The 18,705-nt window shown below is 35.8% G+C and overlaps 1 protein-coding gene across 12 annotated transcripts in view; it reads left to right on the top strand.

The window, feature by feature from the left end:
• Positions 1–13,107, top strand: part of TRAF3 (TNF receptor associated factor 3) — a 70,268-nt gene extending 57,161 nt beyond the window's left edge. For 10 of the 12 annotated variants that reach the window (XM_039364806.1, XM_039364810.1, XM_039364809.1 and 7 more), the window contains 5 exons: positions 1,283–1,357; positions 4,079–4,171; positions 7,305–7,445; positions 9,145–9,319; positions 12,114–13,107. In XM_039364806.1, coding sequence (XP_039220740.1) covers positions 1,283–1,357; positions 4,079–4,171; positions 7,305–7,445; positions 9,145–9,319; positions 12,114–12,685 — 1,056 coding nt within the window. In that variant the 3' untranslated portion in view covers positions 12,686–13,107. The remainder of the gene's footprint in view (positions 1–1,282; positions 1,358–4,078; positions 4,172–7,304; positions 7,446–9,144; positions 9,320–12,113) is intronic. The other 2 variants (XM_039364811.1, XM_039364812.1) reach the window with 2 other exon arrangements.
• Positions 13,108–18,705: the final 5,598 nt, after the last annotated feature.

Raw genomic sequence — 18,705 nt, 5'->3', positions numbered from 1 at the left:
TAGATTTTTGTTCAGGAAAATGAATTTGTGCCATTCTCTTTATACTTAGATTTTTCTCTAGGATGATATTATTCAATTTTAAAGAATTACTTCTTAAGAAGTATGGATTGGCTGTTGTTCTTTATTTAAAAATTAGGAAGTTGCGTTTCTTGGATTTTCCCCCCGCTCAATTTCTATAGTATCTTAAAAAAAATTCTTAATCTTTACAAAAATAGATATCCTATGTTACCTGCATTTATTCTTACTCTGATGCTATATAGTGAATCTAAAACTTTTTTTTCTTGTGCATGTATTATATGCCATAAACAGGAAGCTGAGCTGTGGAGATTTTATGGACTCCATTATTCTGAGTCATATCACCACTAGTTGCAAGCAGAGGGTTGAGGAACAAGGAATGTTTGAGATCACTGACATTGTATAAGGCAGCCAAGATTTCAGTGTAGTCAGTATTCAGTGATGCTTTAGAGCACGGGTATCAAACTCACTGCGTCACGTGATGTGTCACGACATATCGTGCCTTTTTTCGCATTTCCAGAGCTGGGGTGGACGCGGCCTCCATATGATGCAACCGTTTGACACCCTTGCTTTAGAGGATCCAAAAGTTCTTTGTGGAATAATAAAAACCATTACTTTATTTAGTATTTGAATTTTTCCTATCTTATATCTACTGCTCTTAGCTATTAGGATAATTAATATATATATAGTGTAAAACAACATGTAGTTATTTAAAGCAACTTTTATTTCTATGTGCTGTTTTAGTAAATATAAATTTTAATTTACAAATGTATATGTTTGTTTCATGCAATATTTGTTTAAAGTCTCTGTCAAAATGTTCTATTTTCTTATCACTGGAATTTTGCATGAAAATTTGTTTTGAATTAAAAATTTGGGAGGCGGTCTGATGGGGAAGGATGTGCATTAATACAGTGAAACCTTTATCCGGAACGATTGGCCCACAAGGTTATTTAATGTGCCTCTTGAAAAAATGGCTTTTTGATAAAAACACACTGAAATCCTTTTGAAATTAGCTGAAATGATTATTTGATTAGGTTTCACTGTAAATGTGTCAATTTGTATATTCTACTGGAATGTTCCTGTGATTACATGTGTATGTGTATACTTTCAAGTACAACTGGAGGTAATATGAACACATGGTTTTAAAAAAAACTAAAACAAATTAACCACAATGCAAATTTATATTGCATCCCCTATATATTTTTAATCTTATTATGCATACATTTTCCATCCCCCCAAAAAAACTCACATTTTTTTCCTATTACAGTTGAATGCACATTTGTCAGAATGTATTAATGCCCCAAGTACCTGTAGTTTTAAGCGTTATGGCTGCACTTTTCAGGTCAGTATATAATGATTTATATACTTGATGAAAGTCTGCAATAAGAAAATATTATTAATAACTCTCTGGACTGGACTTGATGTCTCTTGTTATCCATGAAGAGAGAATGCATCCAGTTGCTTGAGTGATTAAAAGCTTCATATTGGATTTATAGTAATGCCCTTTTTCTTTTCTTTTTTCATACTTTAGAAATTTGAATGGTTTAAAGAGTTTTGAATATCAAATTTAGAATATGCAAGACACATTTTTTTAATTCAAGAAAGCAGACTGTAATTATTTCAGCTGTTTCAGCAATACATTTTTTTTCTTTAGAAAAGAAACATTTCAATTCTTCCTGTTTGAGTGGAATTAAATCCATAACAGGCTAAAAACTTCTATAACTTCCGATGTTGTGAATTTCACTTAGATATGTATTCCATATAGATTCAGAGTTTAGTGGATTGTGTTCAAGAAAACTAAACATATTAGCCTAGTACAAATCTGGTAACAATAATATTGTAAGTGTGAACAGACTTCTTGTCTAACTTTTAACAATAAAAATTAAATCGGCAAAAACAAATTAGTATAGTAGAAGATGGGTTATTTTTATGTATGTATTTTAAATTTGTGCAGTACATGTTTTTCTGTAAATTGCTTATTTGATATCAGTGTTAAATTCCAACAAGAGAGTTATATTAAAAAGGATGGGGTAAAGAGTAGTTCACTGAAATAAAATCCTTGCATGTCTTCTTTTATTTTTAATCTACCTTGCAGGCTTGTGACTTGTGGTTTAACTTTATTTATTTGAATATTAACTGCCACTTTTAAAATCTAATGTTGAATCCACAAAATCCTTTGTCCCCCGTAGTTTAACACTTTTCAACATTTTGGGAAGGAAGGGTAGTGTAATCCTTATAGAGCTATCATTCTCACTGTTTAAAGTTGGACTATATTTCCATGTAGCGATGCTATAAGATCAGTAAGAAGTAACAAGAGAAATAAACTATTTTCTTCTAAAAGACTCTAGACACCAAATGGCACTGAGTGATAAAATCAAAACATTAAGTGGTTTGCATATAACACAATTGCTCTAAGAAGAAATAATCTGTCATGTAAGCATTGCTTCCTGTTCCTTCTTTATTTTTATGTTGTGTGTTTAAATATATATGTGTTTACATATAGTTTGAATATATTAAACACAATGTACATAGTGACATTTATAAGGATACATTTGCAACATTCTACATAATAATTCTTTATCAAAATGACATATATACTAAAAGTATGACAGAAAGGGATGGCAAATACAGTCTTCCTTAAGTACTCTATACTATAATTTCTTATTTAATTATATAAGATGCTGAGCTATATTGTGTCTAACAGCAGTGAAGTGTTCTGTACATTCTTTAGAGTAGGGAATTTTATTTTGTTAAAGCAGGCAGTGCTACTATTTCTGGGGGTATTTGAATTGGGTCTGACTGTTTTCATTTCAGTCTATTCAGTCTCTGTATAAAAGCATTTTGATAACCTAAAAATTTTAATCCAGTCTACCAGTCTGTGGAACTTTAATATAACTAAGAAAATGACTGCTACAACTATTGCCCTTAAAACCACACTGTTAATAATGTCTATCTGCCTGTCATTTCTGTTATTCAGTCATGGAAAGAAGGTAATTGAGTTAAAACACAATTTTTATGACTTCATGGACATATCCGTGTAGTTTTCGTAACAACAGTAGTGATATAATTTGTCACTGCCTTCTTGTAAGATAGTCTCAGATCTGCTGGTGATCTGTGGCAGCACAGCTGACCTTCACCAATCTCAAAAACTGACTATACTTTAGTTTTTGAGATTGGTGAAAGTCAGCTGTGCTGCCACCGAATTTTAAAATCATACAAACATCTCAGAGCCAGTAGTCTTGTCATCTCATCACTACATAACCAACTAGATTTTTCTAGGAAAAAATCATATTTTCCTTTTCTTCCACAGAAGGTGGTATATAATTGTCATTGATGATTTATTAACTATGAATTTGTCTAGACTCCCTTTATGTTGATGTCTGTCATATCACATAACAGTGGCTTTGTAAAACATTTTTTGTTTGTCTGCCTGAATCTCTTGTAAATTATCTTAAATGGATAACTCCAGTTTTACTGGGATGAAACCCTACCCATTTCCATATAACCATGTATAAAGATGGAAGATTGCCCAGTAACCATTATTTGGTTTTAGTATAGGATGCTTCCCTAGGGAAGTTTACTGCAAGAATAAGGGAACTTAACATTTGCATAGTAAAACAATCAAAGGAAGAGATGGTTTAACTGAGAATGACTGGATGGTCATAATTCTTTAAAAAAATATTGGCAACACTATAGGAAGTCAGGGTTTTTGCCACTTTTTGAGATAATTATTTGCTATAGAGCAGCATTTGTGGAACATTTTACTGTTAAAAAATTTACTACGTAACCTTCAGTTGAAGATTCTGAAATGTGATTTGAAATAATGATAACGTAGTTGTTATGTTTTTAAAATTTCAAGACGAATTTTTGGTACATCACTAATTATTACAAAGTTGAATCTGCGTTTTTATCTGTACTCCAGTAAATAGGTCTCCAGTAATATGTTTGAAAATGCATCAGTAGGTTAATATATAATATTGTTCAATTGTAGATGGGCCAATGCTATACTTTAGTGTAGGTTTGCTAAGAAATGAAGCTGGCTAAAATATATTCTTTGTCACAGGGAACAAACCAGCAAGTTAAAGCACATGAAGCCACCTCAGCAGTGCAGCATGTAGACTTATTGAAAGAGTGGAGTAATTGTCTAGAAAATAAGGTACATCTCCTGCTCACATTATCTTTCCTATTTAATATATTTTACTAATGGAGCACAGGTAAAATTCTGGAATTTGGAGTGGTTATCTAAGTACTCTTCAGTTTCAAAGGCAATGAAATGACTTTAAGAGCAAATCCAAACTAAACGGCCTCATAGTTAAAAATAAACATTGAAATAGTTTTTTCATGAATCAATGGCATATTCATTTTGTGCTTTTAGCTGGATGCTTCTCATAAAATATTTCCCATTGGGTTCATCTCATAAAGAAAAGAGTTGGGGACTTTTAATAATAGAGCTGAAGACTTTTATCATTTACAACTGATTAACAATCTCTAACAGAGGCTATGCCAGAAAATTTCTGGTTTTTTAAATTGCTCATAGAATCATGATGCATTATTCACAGAATTAATTTCTGCTATATTTTATTGCAAAGTTAAGGTTTATTCTACTTGATGGATCATGAAATTGTATACTTAAACTTATCTATAATAGTTTCACTCCAGTCCTTTTTCTTCTTGTTCTTTCTCCTTTGCTCCCCCCAAACAGAATTATAATATAGTACGCTCCAGGATACACATTTTTAACATTACACTATATACATTATACACTATATACAATATGCATTATCAGTATTCCTATGTTATATAACAAATGAAATAAACCCACCAATCGTGATGTTAGCGTTCTTGCATCCTAATAACAGAAGTCAGTATTTGCTATTTAAATTGTAGTATTCAAGATGTTAGCTAAATCAATTTAATGTTTATTTGTGCACTTCCCAAAATCACTAGTGCCCATGCAGATGTCTGAAACATTTGAGTGTGTTCTCACAATGCCTTAAGCATTTCAGAGAGAAGGAATGAGCATCACTGCAAATACTGGAATTATTTTCTTTTCTACTCTGTCCCTATCCCCAACTAATGAGAAATGCCAGAGAACATTCATGTTTTTAGAGAGTTGTGCTTCTGTTGTGCTATCTCTGATTAAATGGTTTGTCTTTGTTCCAAGAAAAACAGACAAAATGGAGTGATGGCATAAGAGATCTTCACTGTATGCAAAATTAACAATCCTACCTCACCAAAGTACAGTTGTTCTAGTGTTCTATAAACCTAGAATATCTCAATAAGATAATAGGAAATATATAAAAACATTGTTTTTTTGTCCAGGATGGCTCAAAGGTAGAAGTGACATCTAACACAACTGTTCAAATAAATGGCATGCATGTGATTTGGAGTTTGTGAGGATGCCCTTGCCATATCCATCTGCAGTAGTTTAAAGCAGATTTATCTTTTCCCAGTAGTGCATAGCTGTTCCTTCACAATCCTGAGAAAAATGTGCTTAGTTTAAGGAGTTGCAGATACATATTCTGAAACATCTTTTGCCTTTGAATCTGACTCAAAAAAACAGCCCTAGGACTTGACACATATAAATTGCAATTAAACAATAGTTTCTTCAGAAACATGGGCTTTGCCATTTTTGTTGGAAAATATTTTCTAGGGGTAGAAACAAGTTACATATTCAATTTTTTTTTCAGAAGTGTGATGCTAGTGCCTTGTTAAAAGAAAATTTGACTGGTTTTCAAGTGTTGATATTGATAATCTGAAGTGAAATTTGAACTTGATTCTCATCTTTAATAAAGCTTTATGTAATATTTATTTCAAAATACCTTTCTTTTGATCTAGTTATGTTGGATTTCAACTTCAAAGTGATTTGTAGGTAGCATGGCCTTTGATGTGAATTGGTCAAAACATCTGGAAAGCACCAGTTTGGGGGGGAAATTGTTATGTGAGAAGCTTGAAACATTCTGTCATATGGGTTGTCTTAATAAATAGACATAATAAGAAAAACGATACAGGTTATTATGTTATGGTATGCACATTTGGGGACCTGTTAGATTCCAAGGGCCAGCTGCCCAAGGCAATATAGTCCAGTAATCAGTAAAAAATATCTAAAGGGTTACAGATTCCAGCACCATGTTACATGCAACAAGTACCAATGCAGAGTCTGAATATATTTATATGCATCCTTTCTAAAATAATCAGGAATGATCTCATCTCTTGCAAATTTTATTGCCTTTGATATTATGTTGTTGCTTTGTCATCTTCAACTAGAATATATGAACAGGTATACTGAGTTAGTCCTTTTGAGAATTCTAGGATAAACACTTATTCATAGAGCTGAGATTAACAGGGGAACTTAAAATGAATATAAAATAGTACTTCTGGAATGATGAATGCTACTTGCGTGATACCACCTTGGCAGGTTACCTGATCTGCCTGAGGCTGGCTCTGAAACTGTAGGAAGTAAGCTAAATATAATTTTTAAAGTTTTGCTATGCTTGGGCATACATCTTCATTGTGTTTCTGTGTTTCTTATAGTTCAACATTCTGCAAATACTGTTCGGGTTCCAGAGCAAGGTGTTGGGAGAGCACCCTCTCTTTTTTTAAACAAAAAAGGGTTAGTTGATCTTACACAGTTTAATTACTGATGGTAGAAAAATGGATGTTTGTCTATCTTGGTGTGTTTTTACTGTTGATAGCCGGTGCCATGTTGGATGGATCATAGAAGTTTATCCTTAGCAGTTTGCAATAAGGTGTGTTTTACATGGACATTTTTTTCTAGCTGCTCTCAGTTTCAAGTATATAGAATGTGCTTTTGGCAAGCGAGGGCTGAATTCCAGGTGCAAGATATTTTTAGGGAAGGAAAAACACTGATGAACCATGTGCAAGTTTTCGTGGGTGACGCATGCAGTGAATAAAATGTATTAGTTAGCAGTCTTTTATGAAACTGTTCAAAAGTCCAGAAAGTTGGCTAAGAATTTTAAGGAAACAGAAGCATGGATTGATTACTTTCAGGGAATATCAACAAAGCCTTTCCTTCTTTCATTTTTTCCTTTGTGTGATTTCATTCATAAAAATATTACAGGGTGAATTTGGCTTTCATCATTTGTAGTTTCACTTAATTACTACAGTCCTGGCCACAGAACAAATCCCCAGTAGGCTTATTTTGTTTATGAGACAAAGCAGGATGACACAATTATCACCATCTTACTTCTTTTGTAATCCATTGACCATGAGAGATAGCTGAAGCTTTTCCACACTTGGAGGAATAATTGTAGATTTTTTTCTTTCAGGTGGCCATGCTCCAGAATGAAAGCTTGGAAAAGAACAAGAGCATACAAACTTTACATAATCAAATTTGTAGTTTTGAAATAGAAATTGAGAGACAGAAGGAAATGCTGCGAAGTAATGAAACCAAAATACATCACTTGCAGGTAAGATTTTGGCTTGTCTTTCATAAAAAAAAAGCAGAAACTGTTTTCATAGTTCCCCTGTAATAAGCCGTTTCTGAATAGCTTTGTTGTTGTTGTTAATTGCGAAGTCGTGTCCGACCCATCGCGACCCCATGGACAATAGCTGGCTCAGGAATTCTGGGAGTTGAAGTCCACGAGTCATAAAAGAGCCAAGGTTGCCTACCCCTGATCTATACCATTAACCCTAAATTTCACTTTTCTGCCTGATATTATGAGCCGAGGTGGCGCAGCAGTTAGAGTGCAGTACTGCAGGCCACTTTAGCTGACTGTGTTCAGCAGGTCAGCGGTTCAAATCTCACCGGCTCAAGGTTGACTCAGCCTTCCATCCTTCCGAGGTAGGTAAAATGAGGGCCCAGATTGTTGGGGGCAATGTAAATATATACATACATTGCTTACTGGTGTACACCGCTTAGAGAGTGCTTGCACTTAAAAGCGGTATATAAGTCTCATAAATAAATAAATAAATATTTGAGCTACACACACAGACACACACACACACTCACTCACTCACTCACTGGCTTGCTTGTACTTCCAAATAAGGCATAATCAAGCCACATAGAAAGCAAAATGTTTTCTCTTGTTCTCCTTCTAGATCAAGATGAAATTATCTGTCCTGGCCAATTTATTTTGCAACTCATGGGTAAATGAAATAAATGAATTGTTTGCTTAAAAATCTTAACCAAATAGAAGAGCAACAAAAATGATCAACTGATAAAAAATTATTCAGAAATCACTTACAATTTTCTTTTTCCTGCTATAACAATATAGATACAGTAGAGAACATTATAGTTGGAGCAAATATTCTAAGTTGGGGTTGAATAGTAATATTTGTCATTTCAAACCCTGTGATTGCAATTGTTTCCAGTTAAAATTTCTGCTTTTTCAAATTATATGGGGCACTGTATTGTATTAGAAAATGCAGTAGAGCTGTGGTGGTGCAGTGGTTAAAGTTCAGTATTGCAGGCTAACTCTACCTACAGCCTGGAGTTCAATTCTGAGGGGGCTCGAGGTTGACTCAGCCTTCCATCCTTCCAAAGTTGGTAAAATGAGGACCTGGATTGTTGGAGACAATACACTGACACTGTAAATCGCTAAGAGACTGCTGTACAGCACTATGGAGTGGTATATAAGTAAAGAGCAAAAGTCCTATTAATGTCCCTTGGCCCACTGAAGATCAGGAATTGGAACTCCTTTAAGGTTGCATGATACTTTTATATTTTGCAGTGATGGAACTGGTGCAGGCGGAGAGAAGCAGGGAACAAATTTTGTGGTGTTTTTCCAACCCAAGATTTTTCTCAATCAATATCTTTTTTTCCCCACATTGCAACTGTAATAGTAGCATTGTGTTATACAACTGTTTCAGTAAACTTCCTTTCTTAGCTAAATGGATGCTAAAGATATTTACTTGTTCAAAATTTATTGAAAAGACTTGCCCAGATTTGTAAATTTCCTTAAATTTTATTTTCACTTAATTGTTTTACATTAATAAGGTTTATTAGATGGGTGAGTAATACCAGAGTATGGCACTAGGCAGTTATTTTTGGTTTATTTGAAATTCTTATATAATTACTATGTAACTTTCTTGTACAGTATTAAGTGTTCCCTGTATGTTATTTTCCTTGAGGTTCTTCTATGTTTATGCAATTTACTTTTTTTGAAGCGGGTAATAGATAGTCAAGCTGAGAAGCTGAAAGAACTAGACAAAGAGATCCGACCTTTCCGACAGAACTGGGAAGAAGCAGACAGCATGAAAAGTAGCGTTGAGTCCCTCCAGAACAGGGTGACTGAACTGGAAAGCATTGATAAAACTACTGGGCAAGGAGCTAGAAACACAGGTAAGTTTGAACATGAGATGGTGAAGTAACGGCAGCTTCTGACAAATTAGACATTCTGAAATGCGGCTTCCTTGTAACTCCTTGCAAGTTATCTATTTGTTTAACCTAATTCTTTGATTAATTTGCATAATGTTTGTTTTAGAGCAGTGGTTCTCAACCTTCTCAATGCCGCGACCCCAACATGTGGTTGTAAGTCGAGGACTACCTGTATTTCCCTGCGGGAGGGGCAGGAGGAGGTGCGCACGCTCCGCCTCTCCTGCGGCTGCACGCGGGCCGTCGCCCAGCAACCGCCTCGGCCCAGGAGCGCCGCGCATGTGTGGTGCTGCCCCCTGCGCTGGCCGAGGTGTAGCTGGCAAGCGACAGCGCAGCCCAAGGGAGGTAAGCCACCCGCCAGGCCCCACACGCGCCAGCAACCCTCCTTGCGCCCACCGTTGCCCCGCTAGCCTTACCTTTGCCACCGCATGTTCGGTGTGGCGGCAGGCAGGCCCAGGCGCTCCTGGGCGGCCATGGCACGTGGCAGCGGGAGCGCAGGGCGACCATCGGCTGGGCCACCAGCTGGCCCAGCCCAAGGGAGGTAAGGCACCCGCCGGGCCCCACACGCGCCAGCAACCCTTCCTGCGCCCGCCGGCCTCCCACCTCCCATCCCTGGCCCTCTTTTACTTACTTTTAGTAGTTGCTCAGCAGGGAAGGAAGCTTTCCAGAAAGTTCGCCTTGCAGCACCGTTTGCAGACTGGGGCTTTTGGTGGGCTCAGCAGGGCAGAGACAACCTGGACAATTCCTATTGGCTTTTGAAAGCCAATAGAATTAGACTTCATGCAAGAGAGTCTATTCTATTGGCTTTCGAACGCCAATAGAATAGAATCTCTTGAATAGAGTCTATTCTATTGGCTTTCAAAAACCAATAGAATAAGAGGGAGTAGTACAGCTAAAGAAAAGGGGGAAAAAATGGCGGACAGCCTTGTTTGGCGACCCGGTGAAATGGTCGTTGGACCCCAAATGGGGTCGCGATCCATAGGTTGAGAATCGCTGCAATAAAGCCACCAATTAGCAATATGACATGTACCTTTCTAAGAGGCTCACACAATACTGTTTAGTCAATTGAAAGACAAATTAGCATATAAAAGGATTGCCATCTGTTAAAGCACCTTGCATTATTCTTCGTTCATTACAGAGCGTTACTATAGTCATTCAGAGCTTAAAAGTTCAGGTAAGATTCTCATTGCTTCTGCTGGTGATTGAAATGTCATAAACTCCCATTCCAAAGAGAGGAAAGTGACTCTTGTAAACATGGAGAATTGATTTACTAAGGAGAATTCTGAGAGAGATTAAAGCCCCAGTATTATTAAAGAGACATTCAACTAGAATAATAGAGCATTTAAACCACAGAAAAATGATTTCAGTTTCTGTGTATGTGTGCAAATACCTGCACACATATCTTCCCCCACATCTTCCACACAAGCTTGCATTTACCCTTTGGAGCATCTTTTATCCAGAGATTAGATATGCCTGTCCTTTGCTGGCCTGAAACAAGACCTTAAAGACATAGTTGTGTCACTTAGCTTGGAGATCCAGATGGGGTCTATGACAATTCCCCATGGACAACTCAACACGGACAACTCACCACGGACAACTCACTACATGACTAATATCAAAGAAATAGTGGAATAGAATCATTAAAGAAAAGATGCAAAAGGAGAAACAGAATAAAATATGAATGACAAAAATTAAAATATTTTTAATTTATTTTAAATAATTAAATAATAATTGAATTGTTAAATTTTCCCCCATGAGTTGTCCTGTGGCAAGTCGGCTGTGGCGAGTTGGTCACAGTGAGCTGTCTGTAGTGAGTTGTCTTGCAGCAGAGTGTGGCAGAGGCTGTGATGTGGTATTAATTATATGGTTGTTTTGGTTTTTTACTTCAGTTGCTGATTACTTATTTATTTAATTCAACTTCTATGGCCATCTCAGTCAATGATTCTGGGCAGCTTACAATTCAATATATACAATTTGTACCTGGTTATATGGTGTTTTTAAATGTTGTTAGCTGCCCAGAATCATTCATTTGCCATGGGTGGCTAAATAAATTGAAATAATAAGTATAAATAAATGAATATTCAATACTTAGTCACACTGCAGGAAAGAAGGCTTTTATTTGTGTAATTTTGCAGATGTGAAATAATTTTTCAGAAAATTATTTCTGAAGACTTGTTTTTATGTGATCAAAGTATCAATTTCACCCTAAGCTTTTTACATTTTTAATACTATGGAAACACCTTTTGCAGGGTGCTTTTCACACTGGGTGCTTTTCACACTGAATTCTCAAGTATTATATACCCACTCATTGTTAAACAACTACCTTGATCAGCTACAAATATGATGGTAATAAAATATTAATTTTGAAACCAATACATTCATTGATGACCAAATTTTGTGTGTCTGACAATGCCCACTGGAGTGATAATTAACACTGGTGTAACTGTACAAGACAACTTTATCTGAATGAGATGGCAGCAACCAGTGATCTTTGCAGCAAGGGTCACATGTTCACTTAGCAATCACATTGCTTAAAGACTTGGTCATTGGAACAAACTAAGTTACTAAACCAGTGTTTCTCAACCTTGACAATTTTAAGGCATGTGGAATTCTGGGAGTTGAAGTCCACATGCCTTAAAATTGTCAAGGTTGAGAAACACTGTACTAAACAGAGTGGGTGTAAATGAAGAAAGAAGTGCAACATAATGGGAAAACTGTCCCTTTGATATTTTTAAAAATTTAAACCTTGTTTTCTTTCTAGGTCTTCTAGAATCACAGTTATCTAGGCATGATCAAATGCTAAGTGTTCATGACATCCGTCTGGCTGATATGGACCTACGATTTCAAGTCCTGGAAACAGCAAGTTACAATGGAGTATTAATCTGGAAAATTCGAGATTATAAACGTCGAAAGCAAGAGGCTGTTATGGGGAAGACTTTGTCCTTATATAGCCAACCATTTTATACAGGATACTTTGGCTATAAGATGTGTGCCAGGGTTTACCTCAATGGAGATGGGATGGGCAAAGGGACGCACTTGTCTTTGTTCTTTGTTATAATGCGGGGAGAATATGATGCATTGCTTCCTTGGCCATTCAAGCAAAAGGTCACTCTTATGTTGATGGATCAAGGACCTTCTCGGCGCCACTTAGGAGATGCGTTCAAGCCAGACCCCAACAGCAGTAGTTTCAAGAAACCCACTGGGGAAATGAATATTGCATCTGGTTGCCCAGTCTTTGTTGCACAAACTGTTCTAGAAAATGGAACATATATTAAAGATGATACTATTTTTATTAAAGTCATAGTGGATACTTCGGATCTACCAGACCCCTGACATATAGCAGAAAGGCAGATTCAACAGAAGACAACTCCATTTGGGGCTCTTTTTTATATCTGTCTTCAATGAGAGGTCCTTAAAGCTCAGAGAGGACCACTTTATGTTAACAGAGGAAGAGTTTGGAGGTATAACTTACATAGGGTCCAATGGCAAACATAGCAACCCATTAAGAAACCATAACTGGTGTATTTTCTAAACTAATAGGAACACTTCAAGTTCTGGCAAGTTACTTAATCCTCATGAAGACAAAGATCTCTGTCAGAAAAGCTTTTTGTAATTTATTGACAATAATTTGGGAGAGGAAAAAAAACAAAGTATCTTATGCTGAATACGACATCAGACTTTACTTTCATTTTAACTAGAAAATAAAAGTTCACATGTGGGTTAGCTAGAAACTGTCAGCATGTTAAGTAAAAAAAGAAGAAATTATGAAGTATTGTTGCAGTTAAAGATATTATTACTTTGAACATCTAAGTGCAATGTTGTCTGAAATACAGTATATTGTCTATTTTTAAGGCCTCATCTGGTCTCTGTTTTAAAAATTACTTTGTCAGAAGACCTTGACAAAAATGTCTAGATCTTCTTGAAAATGTCTAAATCAGAGTCATATTTTTGTTTAGAGTTCTATTAATTGCTACAGAAAACATTTTATTTTAAAACTGTTGATAGACTGATATTTCTTGGAAGAAAAAAAAGATCAAATGCAGGTTATCACTTGTGATATGAAAAGAAACTATTCAATACTGCTGTTATTTCTCTTTAGAAATGTAAACCTACAATATATGTCGTAGTTAATGACACTATTTCAAAATTAAGAAAAAAAATCACTCATGGATGCTGTGCATCATTATCAGATTTATAATTTTCACCCTAAAATAGGGCATTTGTTGAACTTTGGAGTTCTAAATGGAATCCTGTATGTTTTTAAAGTTCTGCCTCATGCGCTCAGACCAAGCTCTATAAAATAGATGTGTGTATATAAACATATTATATTATATTTTTTGCTAAAGCATAAATGTGCAACATATTTTTTGGGTTTGAGAGGAGGCGTAGTACTGAGTAATACCTATATGGGAAACTGCTAATTCATCCTCTAGGTAGTAATTTTTCTATCTTACAGAGGATATCCGTTAGGAAAAAGCAGTGTCTTAATGAAGATATGGTGGCGTGCATGCATTCATGTGCCTTAGCTGTAATGTGCTGCTTTATAGCTCATAGTTTTGTATTCAGACTTTAATTTCCAATCGTTAGAATACTTGTTTTAACTGGACTTTAGGCATAATGTGCTGACTGATCTGTAAAACCCACCAATATTTTGCAGCATACAGAAATGGAAACCCAGATGTGTGTCTGGCTTGCCAGTGTTTCCATCAATGAAATACTACTTATTCAGGTGCTATATTTTTGTTCACAGTGCTCCTATGGAGCTAGGACTTCTGACAGTGCCCCTTCAGTTTCCAAAGCAGTAGTGAAACTACTGCATGATAAAATGCCTCAAAGTAGCAGAGCTAATCATTTCAATTTGGCTCAATTCAGAATTGTGAGAGAATAGATTTGCTTGCCAATTCACAGAGATGGTTTTCTGGCAAACTGACACCTATCCCTGCAGGGAAACCCACAGGAGCCTCCTACAGTATTTAAATAACTACCTGAGCTTTACTAGAAAGCATTCTCCAGCCTTTAAATCATGCTGATTGCAACCCACAGAATTTACTGACTTCTGTTTTATAATAGTCCTTCGTGAGACTAGTAAGTCTAATGGCATAGCTTGAGCGTACACCAACCATGTGGGTGCTGCTTAATTGCATGGGTGCTGTGTAACTTGAGTGCTCCCCTAGAATGAACTGATGTGGACATGGAAAAAGGAATTGTGTGGCCTGTTGTCTAGCCAGTGATGTTACATCCATTGAGCTTTCCTCTTATGTTGGGCATTATAGGCAGAGTTCATGTCTAAGACTCAGTTGAATTGTCATGTTTCATAGTTGTGTTTCTTGCCCTTGCCATTGGTCTTTATGGCTGTGCCTTTCTACCCAGTGCCTGCAAGAGGTATTTTTCTGTTAATAAATATACAGTGCATGCCGAGTGGTTTTCATGGGTTTTCAAGCCACCTGCTTGAATACAGCCTGCTATTTGGCAGCCAGAGCATTTTGTAGCAATATGTCTTCCTATTCTTGCCTTCCATTATTCAGGTACTGTATTCTGTCTTTCTTATGGTTCTTAGATGTCAACTGGTACAAATCAGTATAAGAAGGCAAGCGTTACCATTCTAGTACTGTTACAAAAGGAAGATTTCTTACTCAAGATCTATATGCCATAGTTTTATGCAGGCTGACTGTAAACCCATCATTTTTTCTTAGGGGAAAGAATTAACCTGGCTTCTCATACTATTCTTATAGTCATGAGTATAGGTAGCTGAGCTTTTGTATATGCATTACAGAATTTTACTGAAAACAGGATTCCTTAGTGAAAATGTCCAAAGGGCTCAGTACCCATAGCTTCTGCAACATGCAGTTAATGTCCTATTGGAATATGTTAATTGTGTTCTATAATCTAGACTGGTCTAATCTGGCATTGTTCCTTCAAAAATAATTATTATTCCAAAAACATCTGAAAATGCAATTGAGTAAAAAAAAAATCAATTCTAATTCTTTTTCTTAAATCTGCAAATTGCCAATAATGACTTTGGCTTATATATTCTAATTATTCTGATGCGCAACAGTTTGAAAGGGTTTTTTATATATGTACACATTTAAAACACAAATTACTTAACTTATCTTATTGGGCTATAAAATTAGGACTTGTGCACTTTATTAAAATTTGTTGTTAATAAATAAGACCAGACATCAACATATTTATGGCAGCTGTTATGGCTGCATTGTTATAGCTATTTTCCCCACAATTATGTGAAGTTTGTCATGCTCCTGTAGATCAATGCAAGTGCTGGAATTTCTGCTATAGAGTCTGATAGCTGAAGCAAAATAACTTGCTTCCCCAAAGCACAAAAGGATAATCTCATGGTTCTTTTTTAAACCAGCACCTAGAAAGGAGTAGGAGTAGGGATGAGAATACTTCCGTTCAAAACAAAACCTACTGTTCAAAAAATTAACTTGGGGTTATCTTCTCAATATCCCAAAGATGCTTTTTCACAAGACAAGTGGACTTTCTTGTTTTTCTTTGAAGATGTTTCGCTTCTCATCCAAGAAGCTTCTTCAGGACTGACTGGATGGTGGGGAATGAAAGGATTTATATTCCTTGCAGACAGCTGTTTATTTGCAGTCTTTTAGCCAGTCATTAAAGTTACCTAGAGGCTTATCTGTGTCTTCAGGGTCACCTGAGTAGTGCAAATGGCTGTGGAGCCTTCTTGGAACTGATGAAAGGACGTAGACTGGAGATAGATGGTGTGGGATCCCTCTCCCTCTGTTGAGAGACGGCTGTTCAGTTTTGACATAGGTGGCCTCTTTGACTCCTCTTTCAAACCAGCGGTCCTCTCTGTCCAAAATGTAGACTTTGCTGTCTTCAAAAGAGTGGCTTTTGTCTTTTAAATGCAGATGGACTGCTGACTCTTGTCCTGATGGGTCAGGTCAAGCCTCCACTTTTAGCACTAACGACTTGCTAAAAGAATGCAAATGAACAGCTGTCTGCAGGGAATATAAATCCTTTCATTCCCCATCATCCAGTCAGAGCTGAAGAAGCTTCTTGGATGAGAAGCGAAACATCTTCAAAGAAAAACAAAGTCCAGTTGCCTTGTGAAAAAGCATCTTTGGGATAACTATGACCTAGATGACTGAGAATCTCCATAGACATCTTCTCAATATATTTTGGTGTTTTTTAGAAACAAATGCTTTCTTCTTCAAAATGATCCAATTTTAACGCTGTGAACATACTCTTTATCATCCACATTGGCTCACTAATGCTTTTAATGTAGGCACAGCAAGCTAGCTAGTCAATTGACAAAATTATTTAGTTCAGATGACCTTACGTGTTCAGAAGTAAGTTTTGTAAGATGGCTATAAAGTTACATGTTCTTGATGACAACACGTTCCTTGATAAAGATGCTTATCCAAAAGGACTGAAAGAATGATAGCTTATGTATATCTCTACTACTCTTCATAGGATGTTTGAATCATGAATAGCCCTTTTGTGGAAGAAATTCTATCCTGAAATGTAGATAAAGTAAATTGAATGTGACGTACAAATAGGATTAGAATTTGCATTTATATGACTTGTATTTTACCTCCCTTAAGTTTCTAAACGTATTTGTCCACGTTAACCCAATCCATATAGGAGATAAATAATTTAAATTATAATAACACATAACAAATATCGCAATATCACCAGGTTGTTTTGATTGCCAAAAGTTACCCCATTTTTTTAAATTAAAATATTTTCAAAAACCAATTTTTAATTTTGTAAGGTTTTATGTAAAGTGATTCTATAATGGGAAAGAGAAAAGTCCAATCACTGCCCCAAATAATAACTTTCATGATTGATTTGATCATATATGCTTATATCTTAAGAATGTATCTTTGTTGGCCCTGATTTATGTTGAGATAGAGTAGGAGAGAAGATGCCTTCCTACAAAACCAGCTGTGTTAGTATCTTCTCTGAACTGAGAGAAAAGTATTTTTAAAAGTCCAAAGGTGTTGCTCTTTTTCTTAAAAAAAAATTGTGAATATGTTATTTTTTTTATATCTTTGGATTCCTTTCCCAAAGGCTATTCATTAGTACTGCCCTTCAATGCTCCCACTCCAAAGTTGCACTTGGTATTACAAAACTTCTTGCATTTCTGTGTACTACTAAAATTCTCATGTCTGTTTGATTATTTTTAACCTTCATTAAGAATAAGGCAACCATTTTTGAATCAACATAACTCAAATGAGCTAACATAAAGAATGCATCCAAAATCCGGGACTCGTGCTCCCATAGGATTTAAATTTGGCAAAGTTGTTGGCTCTTCAGTGCTGCCGTACCGACACAGCACATGATCATCATTTCCAACTCTCCTTGCAATTTCCTATAAGAAAAGTCAATGGGGAACCCAGCAGAAGTTGGAAGCTACTCCTGATTCCATAGCTTTTTTACCAGCCCCTGGTCATTCTGTTTCTTTGTTAGGTAAGGAAATATTTCTGAAATGATGACCCCAAGGGGCTCATGGGAGGTTTATTTCAATGGAAATGCATAGAATTCAGTATTAAGTCAGCTTTTGGTTAATGGTGTTTTAAGGACGTCTTCACTAATTGCAGTGTTAATGTTATTAATTTTGATTACTTCAGCTTAGATCTCCAAGCAGCTTTGCTCCCTTATATTTTAAGAAAGCACTTTAGTCTGTCATATCATGCTAATCTATTTTTAATCTCACAGAATCCAACCCAGATTATTTCAGTGCCTAAAGATCAATATGCATGATTGTGTTTGCATTGTTTACTGTTTATTTTGTTTCAACTATTTACAGTAAGAATTTGGGTGGCTTATATGCAACATTCATTTTCAGCCTTATTTTGTAACTTTCTTTTGAGAATGTAGAATAGAAAAAAAAGTGGTATTACAGATAATGGAATGTAATTGATCTCTTAACCTATAAAGGTGAGATTAACTCCAATTTCTTTTCAAAGCTACCTTCCTTATACTGTGAGAAAGAGCATTAGGAATATTTGAGTATATGAAACAAAGATGTTAGCAGCTGGCCAATCTGTTTGAATTCTAGAATTTTAATTTAATAATCCAGTCTGTCAATGGTTGAGATTGCATTATTTTAAAATGTTACAATTTAAAAAACTTTAAAAGAGAGAACACTTGTTTATATTGCTTTCCTGCCTTCTTAAAATATGGTACACAACATGGCTGCTAGACATTGATTACTATGGGAGATATTTATTTGCACCTTGATTTTACAAAAATTCCAATATCCCTCATTATTTTGATGCCTTCATACATGCAACTATGCAAATGTATAAATAAGTGAATAGATTTTGTTAAAAAAAACAGTTTAATTTCAGCTGTGGGCCTAATACTTTTAA

The sequence above is a fragment of the Crotalus tigris genome, unplaced genomic scaffold (assembly GCF_016545835.1).
Source record: "Crotalus tigris isolate CLP2741 ecotype Arizona unplaced genomic scaffold, ASM1654583v1 scf7180000019856.1557650, whole genome shotgun sequence".
Classification (NCBI taxonomy): Eukaryota; Metazoa; Chordata; class Lepidosauria; order Squamata; family Viperidae; genus Crotalus; species Crotalus tigris.
Note: the sequence above shows the minus strand (reverse complement) of the source record. Positions and strands in the feature narration are given on the sequence as shown.